General features: G+C 39.2%; 1 protein-coding gene across 2 annotated transcripts in view; it reads right to left on the bottom strand.

Moving 5' to 3' along the window:
• GEK1 (D-aminoacyl-tRNA deacylase) overlaps positions 1–27,526 on the bottom strand; it is a 443,933-nt gene that overhangs the window by 227,852 nt on the left and 188,555 nt on the right. For both annotated transcript variants that reach the window (XM_089417245.1, XM_089417246.1), the window contains exon 5: positions 7,838–7,890. In XM_089417245.1, coding sequence (XP_089273371.1) covers positions 7,838–7,890 — 53 coding nt within the window. The remainder of the gene's footprint in view (positions 1–7,837; positions 7,891–27,526) is intronic.

The raw sequence follows: 27,526 nt of genomic DNA, 5'->3' as shown, positions 1-27,526 counted from the left end.
GACCTTTCACCAAATGGATGTGAAGACTTTTATTCTACATGTCTCCTCAAGGAAGAAGTAATTGGGGAGAAACCACAAGGCTTTGAAGTGCATGACAGGAAAACTCACGTATGTAGACTGAAGAAAGCCCTCTATGGTTCGAAGCAAGCTCCAAGAGCTTGGTATGCCCGCATTGATAGCTTCTTGATTATGTTTGGTTTTACTAGAATTAATATTGATCCAAATCTTTACTTCAAGACAATCCAAGGTATGCCTTTGATTTTGGTATTATATGTTGGTGACTTGTTCTTGACAGGTGGAGAACCTCTTATTCTCCAGTGTAAGAGGGAGTTAGTTTCTGAGTTTGAAATTGTTGAAGGAAATGTACTAGGTTTGGTCTTCATAAATGTACTTTTCATATTTGTATTTATTCAAGAAAAGAAATATTATTTTTATAATATATGTCAATGAGTTTCTTGCTCATTGAAATAGGTCTAGCACATGTTAAAGTGTTATAAGTGAATCAAAGAGTCAAAAGAATTATGTTGAAGACTTTAAGGGCATGTTATACCATGTATATACTTGTATAAAGAGTCAAGGGAAAACCTTCCAAGCAAAGTCAAGTCCTCTCCATGCAACAACATCCCTCAAGAAGCAAAAATGATGAAGAATATTCAAGTCGGCCAGCAGTCTTCAAGTCAGCCTAAAGGAGGGACAAACCTCTATATATAGAGGTTGTCCACTCCCTCAAACGACAAGCACACATCTTTGAAATCAGAGAAGTAAGAGAGTCGAGTAAAGAGTGAAAGAAGTCGAATAGAAGGAGCCTCTAGTGCCGCGAAGAAGGAGAAGACAAGACCGAAGTTGTGAGTACTAATCTAAGGATAAAAACATAGTCACATGTGCGAGAAAAGAGGCCTCTCTGTGGTCATGACAGTAGTAGTATATCAGCACCACCTCTCACATTGTTTGGGCTAGTAACTTAGGCCTCCCTCTATAGCGAAGAAGAGGCTATCTCAAGCTAAGGTTAAAAGAGCCTAATACTTAAGGAAATCACCAACATGTCCCAGAATCTAGGGTTGTTGTACAGTCTCATCACTCCACATATACATCTCAAGACGAATCTGGTTTGGTCAAGAAAAGGAAGGTGTCTCCATAAGTGAAGGATATCACCAAGTACAGAAGAGAAGCATCTCATCTAGAGCTCACATAAACAAGGTCTATCTCCAGTCAAAGAAGGAAGGAGTAGGAAGTGTCGGGGAGAAAAGTCTCAGAGGAAGGAAGACTAAGTGTCGGGGAACAAAGTGCAGAAAGCAAGGACTTGACTTGTGCTTGGAGGACATTCTAGTCAAGGGTCTAGGGTTTGGCATTGATCAATAAGAAGCTTCAATAAGAGAAATTTACCGAACGGTTTTCCTCTCAAGAGAAGAAAGGTTTTGGCCCTGGCAGAGAGCCAACATCTTGTGTTCTTGTTCTTATGTTTTTGGTAGCAGTTTGATGAAGTACACACACACGCATTAATAAGAAGAAGGAGAAGATTAAGCTAACAAGAAAAAGTAAAAAGACTCCACAAATTGTTATCAAATCAAGAAGAATCACACTACACCTAATTGCCCTTGATTCTTCAACAGAAATGAAAGATATTCATTTATGCACTACTTTCTGGGCCTAGAAGTATGGAAGAGTCCTGGTGAAATTTTCCATTCGCAAGGAAAATATGTTGTCAATCTGCTAGAAAGATTACAAAATGTAAACCCATGAATACTCCAATGGAGATGAACTTCAAGAAGTTGTGTGGTGAAGCTGCAGGTCCCGATTTGGCTAATCCTTTTGAGTATCCACAACTAATTGGACCATTGATGTTCTTAGTGAACATTAGACCGGACATATGTTTTGCAGTCAATACTCTGAGGCAATATATGATTAAGCCATCTCATGCACATTGGATTGTTGCAAATCATGTTCTGAGATACCTGCATGGGACCATCAATCTCAGATTGAGATATACTATAGGAGGTGTAAAGCTACATAGAAACTCAGATGTTGATTGGGTTGGTAACTCTACTGATAGAAAAAACACATATGGGTGTTGCTTCAGCTTAGGATCTGCCATGATATCCTAGAAGAGCAGAAAACAAAAGTTTGTAGCCCTTAGAACGGTTGACGTTGAGTACATTTCTATTAGCATGGCTAGCTATGAGGCAGTATGGCTAAGGAAACTCTTTGGATAGTTGTTTGAGAATGTTCTATACACAACAGTAATTTACTGCGACAATAAGAGTGGGATTCGACTCGCAAAAAACCTCGTGTTCCATGACAAGTCCAAGCCTATTGAGATCAAATATCACTATATCCAGGATATGGTGCAGAGAGGAGTAGTAAGACTCCATCATATAGCGATTGATGACCTGATTGCTAACATTCTTACCAAGCCTTTGCCGAAAGGAAAGTTCTTGGTTTTTAGAGAGTAGCTTGGACTGACAAATGTGACCCTTCCTAGAGAGGGTGGTCATGGATGATAAGCCTTGGGCGTGCGAGATCCTTGTCATATGTTGACAAGTGGATTCCCCCAAGCCGTGATGAGCCTTGGATGTGCGAGATCCTTGTCATGTGTTGACAAGTCGATTCCCCCAAGCTGAGATGAGACTTGGTTGTGCGAGATCGTGTCATGTGTTGACAAGTGGATACCCCCAAGCAGTGATGAGCCTTAGATGTGCAAGATCCTTATCATGTGTTGACAAGTGGATCCCCCCAAGCAGTGAAGAGCCTTGGATGTGCGAGATCCTTGTCATGTGATGACAAGTGGAACGCCCCAAGCAGAGATGAGACTTGGTTGTGCAAGATCCTTGTAATATGTTGGCAAGTTGCAATTCCCCCAAGTGAATATAGGGTGATGGATGAATCTCCCCTATGATGATTCTTCTTCATTAGAGTGAGACATCATTGTTCTAGATGAAACGGAGCAGAGATGAACAAAAATGAGCACAGAAAGCAAAGATCTTTGTTGCAGAAAGAAATTCCTCCCTAGCTGAGAGGGACTGTTGAAAATTTGGCAACACTAGGATGAATTTCTAAAAATAGAAAGTCTCAAGTATGACTTTCCAAAAATAGTAAATCACCTTGCATCAATGGAAAATCTCTTCTGATCATCAATCAATCATAATAATTCAATTTCGACTTAATCATCAATATTATCATTGGTACCATTATTATTATTCTTATGATACTATTATATATTAAAAAGAAATTCAAGCCACTCAATCATGGCTCTCAATAATGTTCTGTTACACTCATTATTGGCATGGCATATTCCTCTTACACCCTCATTCATGCTTTTACACTCTCTTACACTCATTAAAGCACGTCATAAAATATTTTCTTACACTAAATAAAAGCATGTCACAAAAGATTCCTCTTAAGCACTCTTTAATGCATATGTTACACCCTCTTAAAAGTATAAGTTACAAAGGCATGCATACCTCCATAATGGCTTGATTTACATTTCCTAAATGGGCATTGTTACCGCTCAAACTAGGAGGGGGTCCTAAGGGGCACTTGTTAGGTCAAGAGAGTTCACCGATGGGAGTAGACCCAATATATAGAGAATCACTTATAAAGGATAGATCAATTAAGATGGGTGTGAAGTGATCTCGGGGACCCTTTCCTACGAGAGGCTCAAGAATGGACTTGCTTGCTTCTTAAGCAAGGTACAAAGCTTTCTAGGATAAGGGGATGAGGATTTAAGGGTGAGGTTCAAGGAGTGTGAATTGTAAAGGAGCTTCCAAAACCCTAAAAGCCTTATTGAACTTGGTTTCCCAAGTGATTTTCGAAGAATTGATTTTTCAAAGGCATGGGACCACACAGGACCAAGTGGACCCAGGTTGGGTCAAGAGGAAGGAGCCTAGCAACCAATGACAGATTTGACCTAAACAAGGAGGAGAAGGGGATCAAAGAAATGATTTTTACTCAAAGGTGCAAAATGATCCCTATGAGGAACTAGCCTAGGGAATCATAGGGCAACAACCAATCTCGAGACTAGGGCTTGGGATATCTCACAATCCCACCATCGGAATTTCCTCAAATTTGGAGGAGGCCTAGGAGACACACCAGCGAAGTAGGGGCCAAGAGATCAAACTTTTCTTGTGGGTGGTTTGTAGGGAAAGTGATGCCCTAGGAGCCCTAATGTGGCTAGACCTAGAATAAAGAAGGAGAGGTGAAGAAAAATGTTTCTTTTAGTGATCACCTTATCGTAGACCAATGCCTAATCCATTGGGGACATTTGAGTCAAGAAGAATATGAAGATAGACTTCGTTTCTAGGTCAAGGAGGCTCTAAGATCAACTTCGTATTTCATCTAGGGCAAAGGAGAGTGACCTTAAAAGCTTTTATACTTCGCTTGCACAGTGAAGTGGCTTATCAAGATAAATCCAATCATAGAATTATCCCTAGGAAAAAAAATTCAACATACATGGCCCATGCATAGAGATATGCTATACAGAAACATCATTCCACAATTTCGCAATAAATGCATGCAGCAACTAACCCTAGTATAGCAAAAATCTCATTATCAATGCATGTGACAAAGTAAAAGAATAATAGCATTAAATTTGCATTTACATGTAAGAGAATATTTCCAACCACCAATAGATTTGCCAATCATGAAGCTCCAAGATAAGAAAAGACAATCCATACATCAAAATTCATCCATGCTCCAAATTTTCATCCACCAAGAAGGAATAGCGAAAATCTGAAAAGAGATACAAGTCCAAACCAAGTGATGATGAGAAATGAACTCTCATCATTTGTATTTATACTCTCCTAATGAGTTCGATTTACCTATTTGAGCCTACATTAGCCCATAAAATAAAAATAATGTGCAAATAACTAACTTTTGGTGACAAGCCCACCAAACTAGCTCATAAACAAAATAACAAGCCTCTCAAGAGGTCGAATGATCAATAATGCATGTTGTTGGGCTCTCTCAGAAGCCTGATGAAGTCCATAAGTACCAAAATGATGAATAGGACTTCCAAAAGTAATGGACAAGCGGTTGGCCCCTTGTTCTCCACATAATAAACATGTGGTGCTCCCAATGGTTGTGAGGGCACACAAATGACCTCATGTGTCTCCAAGTAAGTTAAAAATGCATGTAAACCATCTGCAAGGGCTCAAATGATTGTATAGTGCCACATCAGCATACAAGTCCTGGGTCATATGCCAAGTGCATGGTACAACTGTAGGCTAGCTAAGCAAAGGTGACCCAGGTGCATCTTCCTCGTCCAATAGGTGAATCTCGAGCAAACTCTAAACATCTATGGGGATCCATGGAGTGTTGTCTACTGCTATGGAGGCCTTCAACACACTCCCTACATGTGCCAATGTAGCCCTATGGAGGGTTAAGACCCCGTATAGGGAGACAAAATCCAAGATGGAGAACACTTGCAATCCTGCATAAGATCCAATGCGTCCCCTAGCTTTCTAGTACAACAAATCATTAAGGAAATCGAGTAAAAGATCTTACAAACCATAGACAACAGGTGGGAACTTCATAATGGCATGTCCTTCCATAATGGGCTTTGGCATGTGCTAATGTCTCCACGCTCCAAATGGGGTTAACCAAGTATCCCATTAGGTGGTTTCTACTTCTAAAGGGGATAATATGTCCAAGGTACATCCTTTAAAAGGTGGTGGCATGTGATAAAGAGATGAATGGAGTAGGGAATGAAAAAGGGCGACCATGGGCCACATGCTAGGGTACAGGGGTAGCTAGTGAAAGGGAAGCCCACTCTTGGGTATATAAGGTATAGGATGGAGCAATTCTGGTACATGAGGTGCCCCGGCCTTGATTTTTTCACCCTTCTTCATATGCCTTTTGCATTTTATGAATTTTCTTTAATTAATTGCTTGGGGCTCACATCGTAAGAGCATGATGTGTGAGATATAGCAGTGGATACCCCCTTTAAGGTAAGGTGGTTCATTGCCCACCAGGGGTTGGGACAATCATCGGTTCTTAAATGATAAAAGAGGCTCATCTAGGCCTATAGGAACCAGGGTGATGGCCATGATGATGGGGTAGAGCTCATGTTTTGGCTTTTGCCCATGTGTTAAATGTGTTTGTGTCGGCCATCGTTTGCATTTTGTGGTACATTTTCCTGTTGAATGTGGCCAATTATGCTTCTACTTTTCTTTTCGGCTGCATCAACCTCTAGCGCATCATTCCAAGTCCGACCCAGGGTGTCGGCAAGGGGAAGGGGAAAGCTAGCCCTATGTGGACCCATGTGGGAAAAATGATGAATGGGGTTATAATGAGTGGAAGGAAAGTAATATATATGGATGAGGGAGTGGGACCACGCAACCAAAATCGAGGTTTCCCATGTAATACCATCCCTAAAGGCGAAGGGCCTATAAAAGAGATCCCACGAGACTAGAATCCAAGTTTAACATCCAAAAGGGTCTAGGGGACAAGAGCACAGACCTAGCCCATTCTTTCCGCCGAGTCCCCCCATTAATCCATGCCCAAAAGTGTCCATGATAAGCAAATTACAATACTCAATTGCCAAACCACAAAGCATACCTTTAGGTTCGAGAGGCCCACCTTCAAACATACGATCATGGCAGATGGGTGAGGGCCCACATGGTTGGCTCAGGTGGCAGAGAAGTGGCACAATGAACTAGTTGGTGGCTGCAAGGTGCTGTTAGCTGGCGACTGAGGACCATCTTGGAGAAAAAAATTCTCCTAGGCATATCACTCACAAAATGGTGGGTAACAAGCATGAATTACTCTCTCTTGGCATGCGAGTTACTCCTCCTTTATGGCATGGATTCATTGCTCCTCCTATATATATGCGCCTCATTCTTTCTCCCCTCACTACTTGTGCATTGTGAAAGAATAATTCGAACTTGAGAGAGAGTTGAAGAACATTGTGAGAGAGACTTGGAGAGTAAGAGCAGAACTTAGTGAGCAAAGGTTGATTCAGTGCTTCAGTGTTGATTCAATTGAAGGGAAGATTGATTCAGTGTGTGCATCTGTTGTTGCTACCAGTGATCTTCATGCTACAGCTTGTTCAAATTTGGATGAACTTACTCATTCTCTTGATTTCTCATTGTACTTTGTATCTCTGTTGAACAAATGATTTCTAATAGAAGAAAAATCTAGTTGGGATTTTCCCTTGTGGCTTTTTCCTTGGTCATTGGAGCTAAATTCTCTATGTTTCATTTTGTTCTTTGGTTGTCTTCTATTGTGCATTTGATTTATGTTCTATCTACAGTTGCTTACTTAATATTGCAGAATAAAGAGGTTTTGTAATAAGTTATTGTTACATCATTGAACATCAGGGTTTCAACAGAGCCAGCATGAATGTGGGCTTCTTCGTGTTGGACAACTGCAAGAGTTGAACCCAATGAATGCCATGGTTCCCATACAAGGAAGCTTACGCCTCCTTAGACTTAATACTTTGAAAGCCTCCATAACTTGGTTTATGTCCATATTTTCCTTGGTTACGTGTTGTCTTGTATACCCTATGCACATTAGCCTACCATAAATAAATTTCCAAATTAAAATCTGACTCTAAGAATGTCTGCAAAAAATTCCCATACTATACATAACACCAAATAAATATACCCATCATTTCCGAGTGTTTACAGTGATCTCTTACTAGGCATGTTGAATTTGGGCAGCTGTTTCCTTGAATTAGAAGAAAAAAAAGATTGTATCTTCACTAGAAGGGGTACTAAAGTTTCTCCTTTCACTGAATTTCTTCCTATGACAAGTCTAATATCCAGAGATGAATAATTCACAATAATAGATCCGAGAAGAAAGAAAACAATAGCATAAGATAAAATTCTTAAGAATATCTAACCAGAGCAATAACTTGTGCAGCATCCTGCCTCTTCCAATACTCCTCGGTGCTACCTGCAATTAAATAAGGATGTGAAGGTATACAATCACTTGACATAAACATAAAAAATAGCATCAATTAGGGAGTGATATAATACATTCAAGGGTATTGAAACTTGGAAAACATAGATCATATCAATTAAAAGAGTAGTGAGGCAAATGGAATGCAGAATAGAATGCCAATTAGTAAGATATTTGTTATGAGTACTTTTGTTTTACTAAGTAACCAACAACTAAGTGGATTCAGCACACAAAGCAAGGAATCACTGTTAACAAAAATCTAAAAACCAAAGTTGAACAGATATAACAAGAAGTAATGTGCCTAACTAGATTATTGCTTAACTGGGCATGACAGAAGATATTCATATGAAAGTTCACCAATATGTGGAGTCATGTTTATGGAATATGTTCTACTGCTAACTAGGAGAAAAATAGGGAAATGTACGTAAAATATGACATAGACCACAAAAAGTTTTTGTCCATTTTCCAGAAATTTTTGGATAAGATTGACAGTGTTTGTAATTGTTTCTATTAATCAAAAAAAGATAACTCACTCTACACCAATGTCATCAAAACCACACTAGTGATTGAGTTGGTCAACCCCAAAAACAAAACTGGTAAAAAGCCTACACATAAATTCAATTAGACAAAAAAATACATGAAATATTCCAATTTTGATTTGAAAAATATATCTTTATGTACATCCATGTAAATCCAAACCATGAGGCACCAAATATGCAAACATTTCTCATGTTGTAGCATCATAAGAGTTAATATAGCAAAATGGCACCAGGTGTAACAAATATATGAAACAGATTACATTAACACCAAGATTCTAAATGACCCAGAGAATCCTAAAATAATCATATTTGTTCACACCAGATTTTGCCTGCACAACTTTTGGTGTTAAGTTCCAACACATGTTTGTTGATATTATATGTGATGAACTCAATATAATAGAGTTCACGATTTGACAAAGATGGTTTGTCAACAGTCTATGGGGTGCACTCAATATTACATCGCTTTTCATTTGGTATCAACAATTTGTGCCTATCTTAGCCATACAGGTACGCTGTTGCAAAGCTCTATTCCAGCCCAACATTGTTCCAGAATTGCAATATATAAGTATTTGCAGATTTTCCAGAGATCAATATTCTAGGTGGGCAGTGCATATTGTGCTATTTTTAGTGGGTTTCCAGATCTACTTCTAGCAATTTTCCCATGCATCAGATTTATTATCAGATTTTGGAGGCAGGATGGAATAATGAGGACAGTCAAATAGGCACTTTCGGATTCTTGATTTTACCATTTTCCAGAATTTTTATGTTTTAGATCTTGATCTTTTCCAGTAGTAGATCACATTTTTAGAGACTGAAATGAGCAAAGTTCATTTACTGCAGAAAAATCCAACATAAGAAGGACAATAAACAGAATTCCATATAAGACAATTAATAAATATAATTGAATAAGATATTATGAATGAATGATATGACTTAAAATGACCTTTGTGACAATATATATACACAATGACTGGTGATGAGATTGATGGGATATGTCCTTTCATTATGGCATCTCCTAGATAGGATGCATCCTTTCATTGACTATTAATTATTATTTCTTTATTTATTTAATTGATATTATATTTATATGTTATGTACATTATATTCCCTTCTCATTTAGAAATGCTTTGTCCTCAAAGCATATTTATGGAAAGACTTATCTCTTGTTCTGGCTTAGAATGTCATCTAATAATTCTCTATTATTTTGATGTTGATGGTTGATGATACAAAATGATATGATCTTCTAAGTGCCGAGTAGACTTGCTGAATTGTAAGAGGATCTAACCACCCTCAATTGATCTTCTGAGTGATTGTGTGTTTATAGGGTTCTTGGAAGGAACCTCTTGTATTCTGATTCCAAAGATGACTTCTACCTTCTACTTTGGCATCCAATTGTACTGGCATCAATATTCTTCAGAATATAGGTCAATTGTCATTGTTTGGAACAACATTGAGTTAGAAAATGTAACTAGGTTCAGTCTTCATAAAGATCATTGTACTTTTATCATTGTATATTTCATGTAAAATATATATATATATAGATATATTATTTTATTAGATAAACATTTTCTTCATGCTTCTAGGTTTTTCTTGAGTCAAACAGTCAAAGTCCTATTTGGACCTATTGTAAAGAAAAAGGAAAAAGAATTTTTAAATATGTAATTTGGGTCAAAAACCCCTCTAAATGCCAATCCAGCCCAGCCACAATAGACATGTCTATTCGCACCGCTCTGGACAGTATAATTAGAGGATGATTTGAGGTCATTTGGACACACACAATTTGCTCAATCTGATCTGAATTATCGCAGAAGAAGAGGAAGGCCGAAATCTGAAGCATGAAAAGTTTGTCTTGAAGTTTGATTTGTGGAAGTTCTTGAAAATATGCTACTGGTCTCTTGCTGATGGATTTTCTGTGAAGAAGGATGGTTTGACTTGGCATCTAGAAGGCTGGTATTTTTCTGTGGTCATGGGTCTTGGATATCTCACTTTGATCTGATTCTATAAGAAGAGAATTTGTCCGGGGTTTCCCATTGAAGGGGTTTTTCCCTGGCTTGGAGCCTATATCTTATGGCCATCATTTTTTCTTGTGATATTCATGTATATATTTTGGTAATTGTTTGATGAAAGAAACCTAATAAAATTAATAAGAAGCCAACACATTTCATAAGCAATTATCAAAGAAAGAGAAATCTAAGTTAATCTACAAGCCTCTTGATTTCTCAACATGGGATCAAAGCAAGGTTTGATTAAGGAGACCTGAAGATCACTGTATTAGCATTTAAATCGAAATATGAATTATTTTGTGGCTTATCTCAGATTTGTTCTAGGGCATGACCTGTCTTACTGAGCTCACATTACAGTAATCTATGACACGCATCCTTACAGTTCCGGACTCCCTTTGTATAATGACATCGTATCTAAGTTGATTGTGGCTTGAAAATGTACAGTGACTAGCAACTCTCGCTTGCAACACATAATAGCTTGTAGTAATGGTCATATAGCATTTTAGTGATATCAAATTTCTGTCCTGGCTTGTTCTGTGGGTTGTTCTATATAATCTGAAGAATGGGGCATGCATTTTTGAGATCCACATTTCTCTGTGACAATAGGATCGGATGACCTCTTTGTGGATCTCTCTAAGTGGCTTCATATATATACTATGATTCTGTGGACTCGTTTCACTCTAAAAAACTCATTACAATGGTTTGGACTTCAAGAAATGACGATCATTGCATATGATAGATTTACAATATGGTGGTTCATTTGTGATGGAATTATATTTATATAAGTTCATCACTTCTCTGTAAAGCATCATACGATGTGAGGCTTGCACTCGCATACTTTCTGTTGCACCGCTCCATAGTAACACTCTGAGTGACATCGATCTTGATGTTTAAAGATCTCGTATGATCTCATCGTATGATGCCTGACATGCAGATCTCGCTATACCCTAATTCTGGCTCACAATAATATGCATTTACAGTGCAACTCATTACAATAGCACGTAACAGTGGTTCATTGCAATTGGTCACATCTATAATCGCATACTTCGTACATTATCTATGGCTCGCCTATGCTCTGAAAGCATCACTTATATATAGTGGCAACAGCTACTCTGTATAGTGGTAACGTTTGGTAAAACAAATTGTCAGCAATAACATATCATAGTGACTTGGCAATGACATTTATATATAATTGACATATATAAACACTATGTAAAAGGTTGACCTATAAACAACATAGATATTCTTGTGAGGCTCGAACTTGTAGCATGAACAGTTATTTTTATGACAACGACTTAGAGGCATAGGTCTATACATCAACGACGAATGACTATATTCAGAAAGACGTACCAGTAACCTTGTATGATGATCCAAAATGGCAATAAGACTATTATTTATATGAAAGAAGGACAGGACAAAAATACATAAAAAAATTTATCTCTTGAAGAATAGATCTGTAACACTTGGAGGAGATCGAGATGATCTTTGAATCGTAAAGTATGAAGAGCGAACCTATTAATGAAGCAATTGTTTTACCCATAACTTGCTACCTATACTTAAGGTTTGATCACATCATGAAGTCGATTTATTTTGATACTGAATAATGATGGAGTCGTCCTACACAACGTATTGCTTCTGGAGCATCAATAGTAGCATTGACTCTATAACTTCAATGGCATCATCTCTATGGCAAAAATATAGCAATTCAATATGACACTAAGGTTCAACAATTTGAAGCTCTCATCTTCGCAACAAGACAATGAATCATGGAAAGCTTCAAAGGAAGATGATGGACAGAATACCAAAGTTTTAAAGATCTATGAATGAATTGGTTAATCCCCGAGCTAAGAAGTTCTCCTTTCAAATGAAGTTGATGCATGTTGCTTTGAAAAATAAATGAAGTTTGAATGTCTCTTTGAAGCAACTCCCCATAATCATGGAAGTCAAAGGTATACATATAAATCATGATCATTTACTATCCATGAATAGTGATGATATAATGCATATTCTTTGTATGTAAGGCATTTTAGGGTTTTATAATATGCTTGTCGAGTTTTGCAATTTCTTTATGATAGGTCTAAATGACTATGAAGATGACATTTTTCATGTCCTAAGAATCTAGTGCTTGTGGGATTTGTGAAATCTAACTAGTCTTGAGGACTCTTAGTATTTAGGGCTTCTAAACCCTAGATTGAATAAACCCTAGGAGCAAAAACCATAACCCTAGCTATTTGTTCCCTCTAAGAAAAACCCTAGCTTTTGGGAAGTGTCATCTAGGGTTTACAAGACTAAATGATCTTTAGTTCTAAAACCCTAATCTAGGGTGTGTTAAAACCCTAGCAAGGGTTGAATTGGGTAAAACCCTATGGCAGATGTTTTCGCTAAAAGCAAAAACCCTAATAAGGGTTAGATCAAGAAATATAGGGTTTGTAATTAGAACCCTAGAAATTCACCTTCTAAGAAACCATGTAAACCCTAGATTAACATAATTGACATCATGCTTTTGTCTTTGTATATTTTTCTTGGTTGTACTTGCTGATGATTGCAGGCACATAGTGAAGGTTGTTGAACCTGTGGAAAAAACATGAGAATGGAAGAACAAAGTAAAGCAAAACTCATGCTTGATGATGACTTCATGACAATAATCAACATGATGGAAAGAGGGAGTTGTAGGAACCTTGATGATATTGAAACTTCCAACTGATGAGTTTGTTCTATGAACATTTTATTGATTGAAAAACGAAGTCGCACCTTGTTGCAATATGAAGATAGAACGTGCAAAGGAATGTTGATTTTAGAAGGAACAAGTAGCAAGATTTGACATGACACTCTGACCCAAGGATATTATAATTGTCATTGATAATCTGTTTGAATATGACTTGGCTCCTTGGTAGGACATATTGCTATAGACTGTAAAAGCTCGAATTTGGAAGAAACTCAGACCTGTAGCTTATCTCTTGGACTAGCATTTGACTATAGTCTTGGTCCTGTAGCAACTAATGGAGGAATAACAATTACAGTCAGCTTGGCTCATCACTAAGGCTCGGTCATTCTCTTGGTGAAGGCTCGAACTTAACCTTCAAGCTTAGATCTGTGTGTATAATCATCACTACTACAACTCGTTTTTGTAGACAGACTCTTGTGCAAAGACAGTTCTAAGGACCTGAGGTGGCATTCTTTTAGACAAACCTCGGACTACAGAACAGTGGCATGTGAGGGCTTAAGCATGTCAGCGGTTATCTATTGAAGCAGCCTAGTGACCTCTTGGGAGCAGACTTGAAGAACAGACTTTTGGAAGACCTCCTACTAACCTTGTTGAGGAACCGTTGTGAAGAAACCTTGAGGCATCCTTGAAGAGAGTTTAGAAGAACATCTTGGAAGAAGTATCTTGGAGCTTTAAAGAATTGTTGTGCAGTTCTAAAAGCAACACTTAAGCATTGGAACGTTGTCTCTCTGATACAGTTATTGAAGACACCCTTGGAGAGCTCTTGGGGCAGCATATTGGAGACACTTTGAAGGATTCTTGAAGACATTTTTGGAGATCATGATGCATCGTTGAAGGCCCTCATGATGTGACCTTGAAGAAGTTTCTTTGGGTGAAATGAAGAGTTGTGGAGACACGTTCTAAGAAGACAAAGTTGTCATTGATGAGCTAAGTGCCTTGGAGATCGTTTGAGGGCAGTGCTAAAGGTGAAGATATTGTTAGGGCTTGTTACAGAAGATATTGGGAGCTGTGAAGAATCATTAAACTTATCTTGACGAATTGAAGTTACGAGTTGGAGCCCCAAAGGATAGGAGTCCTCAAGAAGACCTGGTTGGACCCTGTACCAATGATAGGGTTGGAGCCCTAGAGGTTGGTGTGTTGATTTCTGGTAGCATCGGATGTTCTCTAAGTCTCAAATTTTGCAGGGAGGCTTAGACACATGTGTTCCACAATACCCAAAAATCATATTGGGAAATTCCACCCAGAGACGGTTTTATTAAAATAATTAATTATTTTTAATGGGTGCCTAAGTCTAAACTTAGGAAATTAAAATAATTAAAAGGTATTAATCAAACTGGGGGTGAAACTTCTAGAAGAAGATGAGGATCAAGCCAAAATGATCTAATCCATTGATTAGGATCTAATTTGGGTTGTGGGTTCTCAATGAGAAGATTATAAGAAGAAGCTTGATGGGCATTTGGAAAAACATGAGTGGGAGATCAGAAGATTGAATTTCTGAAGAGAGCAGCGCAGCAGTTGCCAAAGAGATTCGAAGTGATTTCTGGCAATGAGGGGTAGGGATAGTTCCACTTGGAAATTTCCCCTGATCCAAGAATACTCATCAAAGGAGGCAGAGAGAGATCCAACAGAGCCAACGCAGAGCTAGAGAGGCAGATGCAGGGCCACGCAAAGGCAGCGCAGAAGCCCAGAGGGAACCCGTAAATTTGTTGAGAATCAATTTCTAGAGCCAAAAGTTAGGGTGTGAGGCCGGAAGGGCAGAGGTCGAAGTCTCAAAGGGAAATCAATCAATAGGGAGGAGTGACACAGATCCCAGTAGTAGTGACACAAGGCCTAGCAATGATTGCGTAGAGACTATGTAGAGGCAGCTGCGGGTTGACCATTCAATGGTTGGATCAGCCAGGATCTCCAGTGATAGTGTGAGGTAATCTCACTCATCTCTCTGTCAGTAATATTCTCTGTACTAGATACTCAGCAAGGCATCCAGAGATTGTATTCAGAAAAACTATTGCATAATAATAAAACCCTCAACCATTGCACCAGTTTTCCCACATTGGGTTTTTCCGGGGATATTTGTCCAAAAATAACAGTGTAATGTTTTGTGTATTTCTTTCTTGCTCAATTTCTTGTTTTCGCTTATAATTATAAATAGTGAAGACTGTAGTTGTATTTACTTCGATTATTGCAGTAGAACACTGTAAATAACTTGCATGGATTAACAAGTAGAAGAAGTAATATCAATTGCTGCAGTAGTGATTCGAGGTTCCCGAATTTTCACATGGCACCTCATTGAGACAAGGTTGGAGCCTTGGGAAGATAGGGTTGGAGCCCTATAGATTGGAGCCTCGTGAAGTACAAGTCGGTGCTTGGCAAAGTTCAGGTTGGAGCCTGGTGGATTGGAAATTGGTGTATTCATCTAGGGTTGGAGCCCTACACTCTATTGTACCTGATTTATTGTGAAGAAGAGGATTGGAATCCTCGTTATTTCTAATTAATAAAATCACTTATTCTATCATTGTTCATTTTGTGTTCTAATTATAAGCGATCTTAACTGTTAAAAATATCAATTGTAAATAAATATTGATTCACCCCCCCCACTCAGTATTTCCAACAAGTGGTATCAAAGCGTAGGTCACAAGTTTGATACACACCCGGCTCGCGTTGGGAGACGAGATTGTTGGACATTGGATAAGCCAATGCTCCCCGTGTGTTTTGCGACATGGACTAACCGCCTCTTGTGGATCCTTATCTCTGGCGATGCGATCATTGACTAACACCTACAGGTTTTGGCCTAACGGAAATCATGATTCCTAACAAGCTTTGATCACACCTATAACTCTTACAAGTCCCTTATGTGCGGTCTTCCTGCAATCATTCTTACATATATATTATATATATTAAATGCTCCTCCCTCCCTATAACAAATAACTCTGAGAAGTATGTAGACTGCACGTACAATTATAATATAAGGTCTAAACACAAATTGCAGAAGGACTAGTTATCTCCCAAAGAAACTCTCACTCCAGTCAAAGTGATTTTGCATTTTCTACAAATAATAAAAAGACCCTCATCCTCGAAATACATCAGTTGGCCCTCTCGACTCTTTTTGTCGCTCTCGACCTCAATTCTTCTCGAAATCCTTCCTCTCTCGTACCTCTACCCTCTAACTTTTGTACTTATCAATTTGATTATATTTGTACAAAAGGGAATTCTGAACAAGAATTAGTTTAAATCCACAATTTCTTCAACAAAATCATATCTTAGACTTCTTAGATCCACAAAATCCTCTCATGAGTTCACCTAACTCTAAAATCTCTCCAATCCTCCAAAATACTCTCAAGATCTCTCCTAAAAAGTAGATCTGGTTACATCAATCCTCACTTGAATCAATTATGTACATTTATTCTAAAAACTTCGAAAAATACATTAAATTAAACAATTCCCACAATTAGGGAACCAACTCCCTTGGTAAATGAAAAGACCCTTAAGATAGTCAAAAACCATTTTGACTTGGAAGTGGAATGCTCCTGCATCAGCAGCCCATCGTATTCATGAGCAAGACTTTGCACAATTCGGAATTAAAGTATCGCATGAGGAAGAAGCAAGCATATGCTTTGGTTAAGTCACTCAAGCATTTTAGAGAATATGTTGGATATTCTAGAATAATAGCCTATGTCCTTCATTTAGCAGTAAAGGATATATTGACTCAACAGGATTGTTTGGGGGTCAGAGCTATGTGGGTTAAAAAAATCAAGAATATGACAGAAATAGAGCCCACCAAGTTGGTTAAAGGATAGGGTCTAGGTCAGATGCTAACAAAAGGGAATGAGAAGGCATCAAGGATGGTTTATTAGAATATCTCATCAAGACTTATAGTGTCTTCAGAAATTCAAAGGTTGGAAGAGTTGGATTGGCAAGGGGATATTATCTTCTACTTGCAAAACCTTACTTGCCCAAGTCACTTAGTGAATCATAAAAGGAGGGAACTAGGGTTAAAGGCATCCAAATATTGCATAATACAGGATTTGGATTAGGTTGGAGGAATCCAGAAGATCTGATACTTAGATGTGTTGATGAAGTAGAAGCAAAGAGACTTATGACTGAGTTCCATGCAGGATTTTGTGGTGGGCACTATGCAGGAAAAACTACAGCCCACAAAATCCTTAGAGTTGGTTATTACTGGCCTACTATCTTCTCGAATGTGCACAAATTTGTCAAAGGTTGTCAGCCACGTCAACTGTTCATTGGGAAACAAAAATTAGCTACTTTACCTTTACAACTAGTGAAAGTGGAAGCACCTTTTCAACAATGGGGTCCAGACTTCATAGGGCAGTTTAAGGAGAATTCAAGCAATTTTGCATTTGGATATTAACTGCCACAGACTACTTCACAAAATGGCTTGAAGCCATCCCAACCAAATATGCTACCAAAAAGGTTGTGAACCGTGATGGATTTCTTGGAAGATAAGATCATAATGAGATTTGGGGTGCCTACAAAAATCACAAGTGAAAATGCCAAGGCCTTTAGTTCAACAGAATTTTCCTCCTTTTGTTTCAAATATGGCATTATACTATCCCACTCATCAAATTATTATCCCCAAGGAAACAGACTTGCAGAGACCAACAACAAGAATCTAATGACCAATATTAAGAAAATAGTAGGGGATAACAAGAAATCATGGGATAGTAAAATAAAATATGCACTATGGGTGGATAGGATAACTAAGAAGAGTTCCCCTGGAAAGAGTCCTTTCGAGCTAGTCTATGGTCTAGATGTCACCTTAACAATGCATTTGAAGTTGAATCTTCCACAGTATCAGCGTCTCTAAAATTTCACTTCAGAAAAGGATGTTGTACAAAACAAGATAAATGAGATTTTCGAATTATATGAGAATAAGAGAAAAGTTTTTTTTATCAAAGTTATAAAAATCAAGCAAAGATTAAATAAGCTTTTGATAAGTCTTCCAGGAAGAGAAGCTTCCAGAAGGGCGACATGGTGTTACTTTCAGATAATAGAAGAGAAAACCTTGGAAAACATGGGAATTTTGACAAATTGTGGGCAAGGCCCTACATTATCAAAGATGTGGCTAGCCAAAATTCCTATCACGCCAGCAAATTGGATGGAGAGCCAATTGACTTGCCTGCAAGTGGGAAAATATTCAAACTATTCTTCACTGAAAACATCTGATGCCTAGGGGCATCCTTTGTAATGTATTCCTAACCTTTTCCTTGCTTTCCAATTCTCTTTTCCTTTCAACATTTTATTATAGCCTAATATTTCTCGCATTTAAACTGGTATGACATAAATGATTTTATATATGTATATGGTCCATGTGCTACTAAAGTGTCTTGTGGCGAGATTTTTGTAATTATTGCAAATTCTGGAGTTCTCGAATGCTTCAATGAAGATCTAGCACACATCCCCATGTGGAGCTAAACGTTATCTATCATATGTACCTAGTAGGAAATGAAGACTCCCATGGCCCAATGTACAAGGCACTAGTTAATTTTTTTCAAGTTCAGAAGACCAGCAGGGCAATCTTGCCCCTTCTTCTATCTCTTCTCTTCTATCTTCTTCGTCTTCTTTCTTTATGCAAATTTTGGACCCCCATGGGGGAATCACATAAAATGACACTAGCATGATTAACTTATGTAACAAACTTAGTCCGTTAGCACCTAACTAGAAACAATGTCACTCTAGAATCATTTTTCACTTAATTATTTTTGTTTTTAGTGCCAAATGAGTTTTTTACCATGCTAGGCATTATCTTGAGTCTCACGAAACTGCATTAGATTCTAGTAGGATGTTTTAATAATTAAAAATTTCCCGTAGGACCATTGTTTTAAGATCCGGCCAACTCGGAACCAACTCAGCCGAGTCATAGCATGACTCGGCCGAGTCAGACATAACTCGGCCGACTTGGCCGGGTAGCTGACAATGGCCAGTGAACCATAAAAACACGTCTTTTTTATTTTTTTAAATTTTTCTAAGTGTGGAGGACTCCAAAGGGGTTTATGAATTAGTTTGTTGGTCTTTGGGGTCCATTCCCCTCTCCCAAACCCTAGTATTTGATCATATTGCCCTACTAAGGCTATGCTATTCATGGTAATGTTAAATTCTTAAAGTAAAAGGAAGAAAATGAAGATTACAGAGAATGTCACTTTTCATCCTTTTACTTAAATTTTTAACATTACCATGAAATGACTCAGGATGTTTGAGAGTGGTTCCGGCCTCATTGGATTTCATATGGAGAAAGTAGAATTTTAGATTTCATTCAAAATCCAGCAGACTTATCGGTTTTTGTTTCCATTGAATTTTGTCATGTATTAGGGTATGGAACTCGTATTTAATCAAGAGCACCAATCCCTCTATGTACCTTGATGTTAGTGACATTGGTTGTTGAACTCCTCTGGGATTCGCTCCCAAACCAGGAACTTCCGAAAATGTCGCTCCCACTCCCGTTTTCGCTCCCGCTCCCAAGTAACACTGAGCCAGATGATGTTGGCAACTCTAGCAGTAGCCAGTAGTACTAGTCACAGACTTTTGTTGTAGAGGCCATTTCTAGCCTCCTTGGTTATGTGTTTTTGTTTTGATCTCTATATCATCATCATGTATGTATTGGACGATGCACTGGGTGCCATTGTAATACAATGGATATATTCATGAGCCTGCTTTGATCATATGTTGTCTTCTATCTATATTCTAATGTTGTGTGTTTGGAAACATGAATGAAAATCTTTAAAATTATGTGTTTTTATAAAAAATAAATATTTAATGTATTTTTTACAACGACCGAGTCATTGAAATCGAGCCAGCCGAGTCGATACCGAGTAGATGTCGGAGTCGAAGTCGACCCTCAGCCGAGTCGGAGTCCAAGTCGGACTTTTAAAACATTGCGTAGGACAAAAATTTTTAATTGGTTTTTATGTAACAAAAAAGAAGTGGTACTGGGAAGACTCGTATGGCATGTTGGTACTTGATTTACATGCTCAGAGCATCGACATTAACCTAGTACTACACAAAAGATAATGCGGGAGCCCGGGCAATGCAATATTGTGATCGCCGATATTGGCGGATCGGCGTCGGCGATGCCACGAGGCAAAGAACAGACCCCCGGGCCAACGCGACTTGCGATTGCGATATATCGCATCGCAACGTCGCCTCGCAACGATGTAAAAGGGGTGATAATGCCAGACCCAATGGATTTTATACACACGACACTATAAATTTTGAGATCTGATATATGTCAAGTTTCTATGTATAAGCGCGTTTCGATGTAAAAACCAAAATACAAAGGAAATTGCCTGGAGCTATAAAGTCGGACCCGAAGGGGAATTATAGGCGCGATTCATAAAATTTGAATTCTATAAAGGTGAGATTTTGGGCGAACCTCAGGTGGAAAGCAGTATTGGGCTGGCTCTGCCCGAGCCCACACACTGTCGACACGTGGCTGGCGAAGGAGAGAGAAAAACCGCCTTTTCGGGCAGGTAACCTACTTACTCCTAAGCCACCCAAAATTGGATATCGATCGTTGATCGGAGATCCCGCAGATCAACAGTGGGGATTGCGATAGCGGCCAAAGGCGAACGTGATGCGATTTTAGGGCGATTTCGATATAATTTGAAGTCCGATAAAAATGATTTTGTCGAGTTTTCGAATGTTTTCCCATGTATTTGGGATTTTACCCAAAACGTTTATGCGATGCAAAATAATGCCTAATGGCGGACCCATTAGGGATTTTAGGGGCGACTGAATGGGATTTCAAGTCTGAAAATCACGCCCGATAGTGTATTTTGCAGACATTCTCTGTGTAATGGGATTTTCTCAATTTTTGGGTTTTTGCTTATGAGAAGGCCCCGAAACCTCTATAACCACTCCTAAGTATCATGCCACGCTACAAGCAGGTGTTTTTACTGGTAATGATGCATTTTGAAGCCACGAAACCACAGAGCCAGATGGCCAGTCTAACTGACAGGGAGCAGAGAAGCCGCAGAGCCGCAAAGGGATAAAAAACTGTAGAGAAACGATTGGGGTAGCCGAAAAGCCGGAAATGTACCTCAAAGGAGGCAGAGAGCTCAATTGAGAAAGAGAGAGAAGCAAGAGAGCAGAGGGAGCAAAAAAGCTAATGCAGAGAGCAGTTGAGGGAGTCTTTGGGGTCACTTGGAGGTAAAGTGAAAAGCTAGAGACTTGAAAGTTGCAGAAAGCCAAAGACAGAGCCAAAGAAGCCAGAGCAGAAGAGCCAGAGCCAAAGCCGAGAGCTAGAGCCAAAAAGCCGAGAGCTTCAGAGCCAGGGGATAAGATGGTTTCTGAACCCGTTGTGTTCTGTGTAAACCAGTGGAGTTGAGTGTGGAGCTTGTAAAAGAACTTAGACCATAATCCCAGAGAGCCTAGTCGAGTTGACTAGAGCTCAAGGAGACGTAGCCCAAGAGTCTTGGGTGAACTCCAAATTAATATTGTTGTTCTGCGTGTGTTTTACTGTTGCATTGTATCTGTTGTTTTATTTGCTATTATATGTCTTATATCAGTTCAAGCAAATAAATTTAAAACACATAAACAGTTTAAAAACAAACACCAGCATACACCTTATTTTCAAGCACATCTTTAATTCCGCATTGGTTAATCATAAAGACTTGGGAATATTTAAGCTTTGGAAGTGGAAGAGGTGCTTGTAAGTTCAGAAGAAGCCTTTAGTGCCCCATGTTCAGATCAGGTGGTATCAGAGCTTGAGATTGATTAACCCTACCTTCAAAGAAGGTTATATCAGAATTCTTGATTGACAGAGCAAAGATTGCTTGTCCGAAAGGTGTTTGGGCAGTCAAAAATTGATTGTCTGATTGATTGTATGCTTGTTTGCAAACTAACTATTGTTTCAGTTCGCAGAGGTGAAGGGAAAGCTATTGATAGCTCAGTGCAGAAAGGACAAAAAGGAAGAAGGGTTGAAGGCATTCTTCTCATCCCAAAGGACCTCAAGGCAATCCTTGAAGCACAAGAGGTTTGTTGCAAAGGGTTGCTAAATAAGCTCTTTATTAATCTTGTTTGAAGTTCTTTTGTTCATTTTCACAATGACAACTTCTACAAGTGAGTCCTCAAATTCCCCCTTCATCACAAGATCCTTTGATGAAGACATGAAGCAAGACTTGTTCACCATGATGGATATGGTGAGGGAAATGTATGTGGATGGAAGGAAGAGCAGCATACTTAGAGAGCAATTGGATTCCGTGGAGGAAGAGAAGCAGATGCTTTCTGACAAATTGCAGGAAATGGAGAGGCAACTTCATATTGCAATATGAACCTGAGAAAGATGCATGAGTTGGAGTCACAGCTCTTTGTTGCCAAAGAAGCCTTAGTCAAGTATTAGCTTGAAAAAGAGGTAAACCATTCCTATTTGTCTTCAAAGTCTTCTAAGAATGCTTATATTGGTTGTTTTGAAAAGCATACTAGAGGCATAGGTACGAAGCTAATGTCCAAGATGGGCTATGAAGGAAAAGGCTTGGGCAGACATGCACAAGGTATTGTTGAGCCAATAATGCTGGAGGAAAGGCCTAAGTATTTGGGTCTTGGCTATAGGCAGTCTTATGGAGAGAGTTTCAAAGTTGCCATGAAGGCCATTGAAACAACTCCAAGAAGGAGTTGCATTGCTGAGTGTGAAGATTGTATTCAGGAGGAATGCAATAGCTTGAAACATCATTTGCAGGATGCAGGTGTTCAGCAGCACACACTTGAACCAGAGAGTTGTGGAAACTCTAACAGCCTTAAAGAGATTGATAGTGTTCCAAAGGGAGCCACTTCTTCATTTGCTTCACCTCCTCATGAAGGCAATAAAGGTGAAAGAGAAAGGTATAAATCTGGTCCTAATCATCTTCCTTTTGATTTGGCAAAGCATGATAAATTTCCACATAGATATGGGAAAAGAATTGTCTGTTCCTTTTGTGGTTTGGATAACCATCATGTTTCTAGATGTTGGAAGAGAATGGCCACATACAGGAAACTTTTGAAGGGAAAGAAGCAAGAAGCCAAAGGTCCATTGGACAAGGCAAATCATGTTATCAAGAGGATGCACATGTTGCACTTACTGCCATAAGCAAGGGCATCTTGCTGAAAGGTGTTGGACTCTGAATCCAACAATGCTTCCACAAAAGATGAAGAAAGTGGAAAGAGAAGATGGCAGAAATGGAAAGGAAGTTTCCATGAATGATGTGTCTCAAGATGATTCACATGTTGATGTTGATGTGCAGACAAAGGTAGTACCTTTGAAAGGGATTGGTGAGAAATGGTTAGAGTTCTTATCCAATTAAGATTGCATGTCTATTGATGCATCCTTTTGCATTTCTTTGTTACTGAGATGCAAGTTGCAGGTTCTTACCAAGAAGGTGAATGGAGAAGTTGAGAAGGAGGCTCACTTTGTTGCTGCAGCATTATATTTCATTTCAGCTTCGAAAGTACAATGTGCTTAAGTGAAAGTTGAAAGATGAAATGCATGCATGAGCTTGATGTGCATGAACACAAGGATATTGATGATTTCCTTGTATTTTAACATGTATGTGTAATTAACTTGAAGGGTTGATTGCTTCGTTGTAAACATGCATGTAATGTTCACTTGGGAGAAGTCAACTTGGTCTCCAAGATGGAGATAATAATGAAGTGTTTCATCTTTTGAAAAAGAGTCCTAATGGTCTTTTTCTACATGTTTGACTTAAAGGGTCATTTGTTTGAAGGCATGTTTTGTGGGCTTGATATCTAGTCCATCATTTGTATGCAGATGTAAGACATGGAGGTGTTCACAAGATGTGAAATCTGTTTCTTTTGTTGAAGCAAGAGTTTAGTCCATCCAGTTGTTATCTGTGTTTCTGTTGTTGTTAACAGTTGTTGTTGACAGCCTGTCAAACAGGTACAAATGAAAGTTTTGTGAAGCAGATGTCACTTCACATTGGTTTGATCCACCTAGGATCAATGATCAAGGTAGAAAAGTTCAAACTACCTTCTGTGACCATCTCAGTAGGAGTTTTGCAGGGCAAGGAGGAAGGCAGTTCTTCCCAGGAGGACCAGCATACGCAGGAAGGAGAGTCGTCAAAGGCTTTGGTTTAGAGACACTATGCAAGGCAAGTGTATGGAGGCTTAAGTAAGAAGGTGTTGTTACTCTCATTTACTGTTCAAATCAGTATATCAGTCTTTTGGAGACAAAAAGTTCTTTTAGTAGTAAGGCGTGATCCAAAATGGATTTTGGATAAGCCTCCTAAGTCTAAGTGTTCCTCACAGAGGAAAATGAAAGTCCAAGGAAGTTCTTGGAAATAGCCCCATTGGAGAGATCTTTTCCTTTTGAATCTACTGCAACTTGAATCGGCAAAAATGGACTTAACAAGCAGAAGTTATCGCAGAAAGAAGATGCCCTTTGTTTTTGGAAAAAGAGGCAAAATCCCCTAAAAATGGTAAAAAACCCTTATAAAGGAAAATCACATCGGAGAAGGGTCCAAGAGACGGACTTAAGCAGAAAGGGAAGAGACCCCCGACCTCTGATCTCTGATATATCGGGTCGGAGATAGGCTTGTGTTCAATGGCGGGACTCTTGGCAATGTGATATTGCGATCGCCAATATCGGTGGATCGACATCGGTAATGCCACAAGGCAAAGGACGGACCCCTGGGCCAATGCGACTTGCGATTGTGATATATTGCATCGCAACGTCACCTCGCAACGATGTAAAAGGGGTGATTAATGCCAGACCCAATGGATTTTACACGCGCGGCACTATAAATTTTGAGATCCGATATATGTCGAGTTTCTATGTATAAGCGCGTTTCGGCGTAAAAACCATAATACAAAGGAAATTACCCGAAGCAATAAAGTTGGACCCGAAGGGGAATTATAGGTGTGATTCATAAAATTTGAGTTCCATAAAGGCAAGATTTCGGGCAGGCCTCAGGCGGAAAGTGGTATTGGGCTGGCTCTGCCCGAGCCCACATTCTGGTCAACACGTGGCTTGCGAAGGAGAAAGGAAAACCGCCTTTTCGAGCGAGTAACCTCCCTACTCCTAAGCCGCCCGAAATTGGATACTGACCGTTGATCGGAGATCCCGCAGACCAACGGTGGGGATTACGATAGCGACCAAAGGCAAACACGATGCGATTTTAGGGCAATTTCAATATAATTTGAAGTCTGATAAAAAGGATTTTGTTGGGTTTTTGGGTTTTTGAATGTTTTCCCGTGTATTTGGGATTTTACCGAAAACGCTTATGCGATGCAATATAACGCCTAATGGTGGACCCAATAGGGATTTTAGGGGCGATTTAATGGGATTTCAAGTCTGAAAATCACGCCCGATAGTGTATTTTGCAGACATTCTCTGTGTAATGGGATTTTCTCAATTTTTGGGTTTTTGCCTATGAGAAGGCCTCGAAACCTCTGTAACCGCTCCTGATCATCATGCCACGCTGCAAGCAGGCGTTTTTACAGGCAATGATGCATTTTGAAGCCACAGAGCCACAGAGCCAAATGGCCAATCTAACTGACAGGGAGCAGAGAAGTCGCAGAGCCGCAGAGGGATAATGAATCACAGAGAAACGGCTGGGGTAGCCGAAAAGCCGAAAAAGTACCTCAAAGGAGGCAAAGAGCTCAATTGAGAAAGAGAGAGAAGCACAAGAGTAGAGGGAGCGAAAAAGCCAATGTGCAGAGCAGCTAAGGGAGTCTTTGGGGTCACTTGGAGGTCAAGTGAAAAGTCAGAGAGTTGAAAGTTGTAGAAAGCCAAAGACAAAGCCAAAAAAGCCAGAGCAGAAGAGCCAGAGCTAGAGCTGAGAGCCAAAGCCAAAAAGTCGAGAGCTTCAGAGCCAGGGGATAAGATGGTGTTCTAAACCCATTGTGTTAATGTGTAAACCAGTGGATTTGAGCATGGAGCTTGTAAAAGAACTTAGACCATAATCCCAGAGAGCCTAGTCAAGATGACTAGAGCTTAAGGAGATGTAGCCCAAGAGTTTTGGGTGAACTCCAAATTAATATTGTTGTTCCGTGTGTGTTTTTTATTGCTACATTGTATCTGTTGTTTTATTTGTTGTAATATGGCTTATATCAATTCAAGCAAATAAACTTAAAACACATAAACAGTTTAAAAACAAACACCAACATACACCTTATTTTCAAGCACATCTTTAATTCCACATTGGTTAATCATAAAGACCTGGGAATATTTAAGCTTTGGAAGTGGGAGAGGTGTTTGTACGTTCAGAAGAAGCATTTAGTGCCCCATGTTCATATCAATGTCAGCCTCAAAAACCCCTTGTGTCAGCTCCTTGAGGCTCTACGCAAACTCTCTGGCTCTCTGCGTCACTCCAGCAGCTTCACCGCAGATGACACAGGCCATTTTGGCCTCTGCGCTCTCTGCTAGCCTCTGTGTGGCTCCCTCTGGCTTTTGTGTCTACCTCTCTGCCTCTATGTTATTCTTCTGCCATTTTCTGCCTCTGTCTCATACTCACTGCCTCTCGCTGCAAACTAATCACTAAATTCGACTTTTCTTAGCAAACCCCACTCTAGAAAATCGAATGACTGATCACTCTGGTGTGTTCTCCAACTAACCCTCAAGCCTTCTCTTATACTTTTCCTGTTGCTCCTTCAACAGCCGAGATTAAATCTCCAATCAACGGCTAAAATTAGGTTTGGCTTTATCCATGTCCTTTAGAACCTTCTAACCCTGTTTTATATTAATACCCATTAATATTTTATTTTTCCTAAGTTTAGACTTAGAAACTCCATTAAAAATATTAATTATTTTAATATCTCCTTAACTAGGTAGAATCTGCCCAAACCATTTTTGGATCTTGGAGATCTCATGTGCGCCTCTCCACCAATTTTCATGGCTAGAGCACATACGATGCTACCCGAAATCAACAATCATCACATCAATATATGTATCCTCCCTAAGGGGTTTGATTTGCCTAATAAGTCGTAATAACACCCCCAACTAATAAAATAATGTGCAAAAATAACATCCCTTGGTGACAAGCCCACCAAGATAGCTCCATAATACAAAAACAAGCCTCTCAAGAGGGAAAAATAGTAAATACAATAGGTCAAAGGGCCATTTGGGAGGCCTAGTGGAGTCTAATGTCTGCCAAGATGAATGAATGAGCTCCAAACATAGTGATCAAGGGGTTGGCCCCTTAAGAAAGAAGAAAGAAAGAAAGAAATTATTTTAACGTCCACGAGGCTAAAGATAGCCTATGGGACAGATTGCTTCTTCATCTGCTTGATGTATTCGGCCCTTTTTTTGTGAAGCTTCACAATAAATGCTCCCATCTTCTCGACAAACCCCTCGTTAAATAGATTATCCCAAGAGCTAGCTGTCAGCGTATCTGCATAACTTTCCATGCTGTCTTTGA

This window comes from Pinus tabuliformis, chromosome 3_2 (assembly GCF_031772625.1).
Source record: "Pinus tabuliformis cultivar Carrire ecotype Pingquan chromosome 3_2, CPIR1, whole genome shotgun sequence".
Lineage (NCBI taxonomy): Eukaryota > Viridiplantae > Streptophyta > Pinopsida > Pinales > Pinaceae > Pinus > Pinus tabuliformis.
Note: the sequence above shows the minus strand (reverse complement) of the source record. Positions and strands in the feature narration are given on the sequence as shown.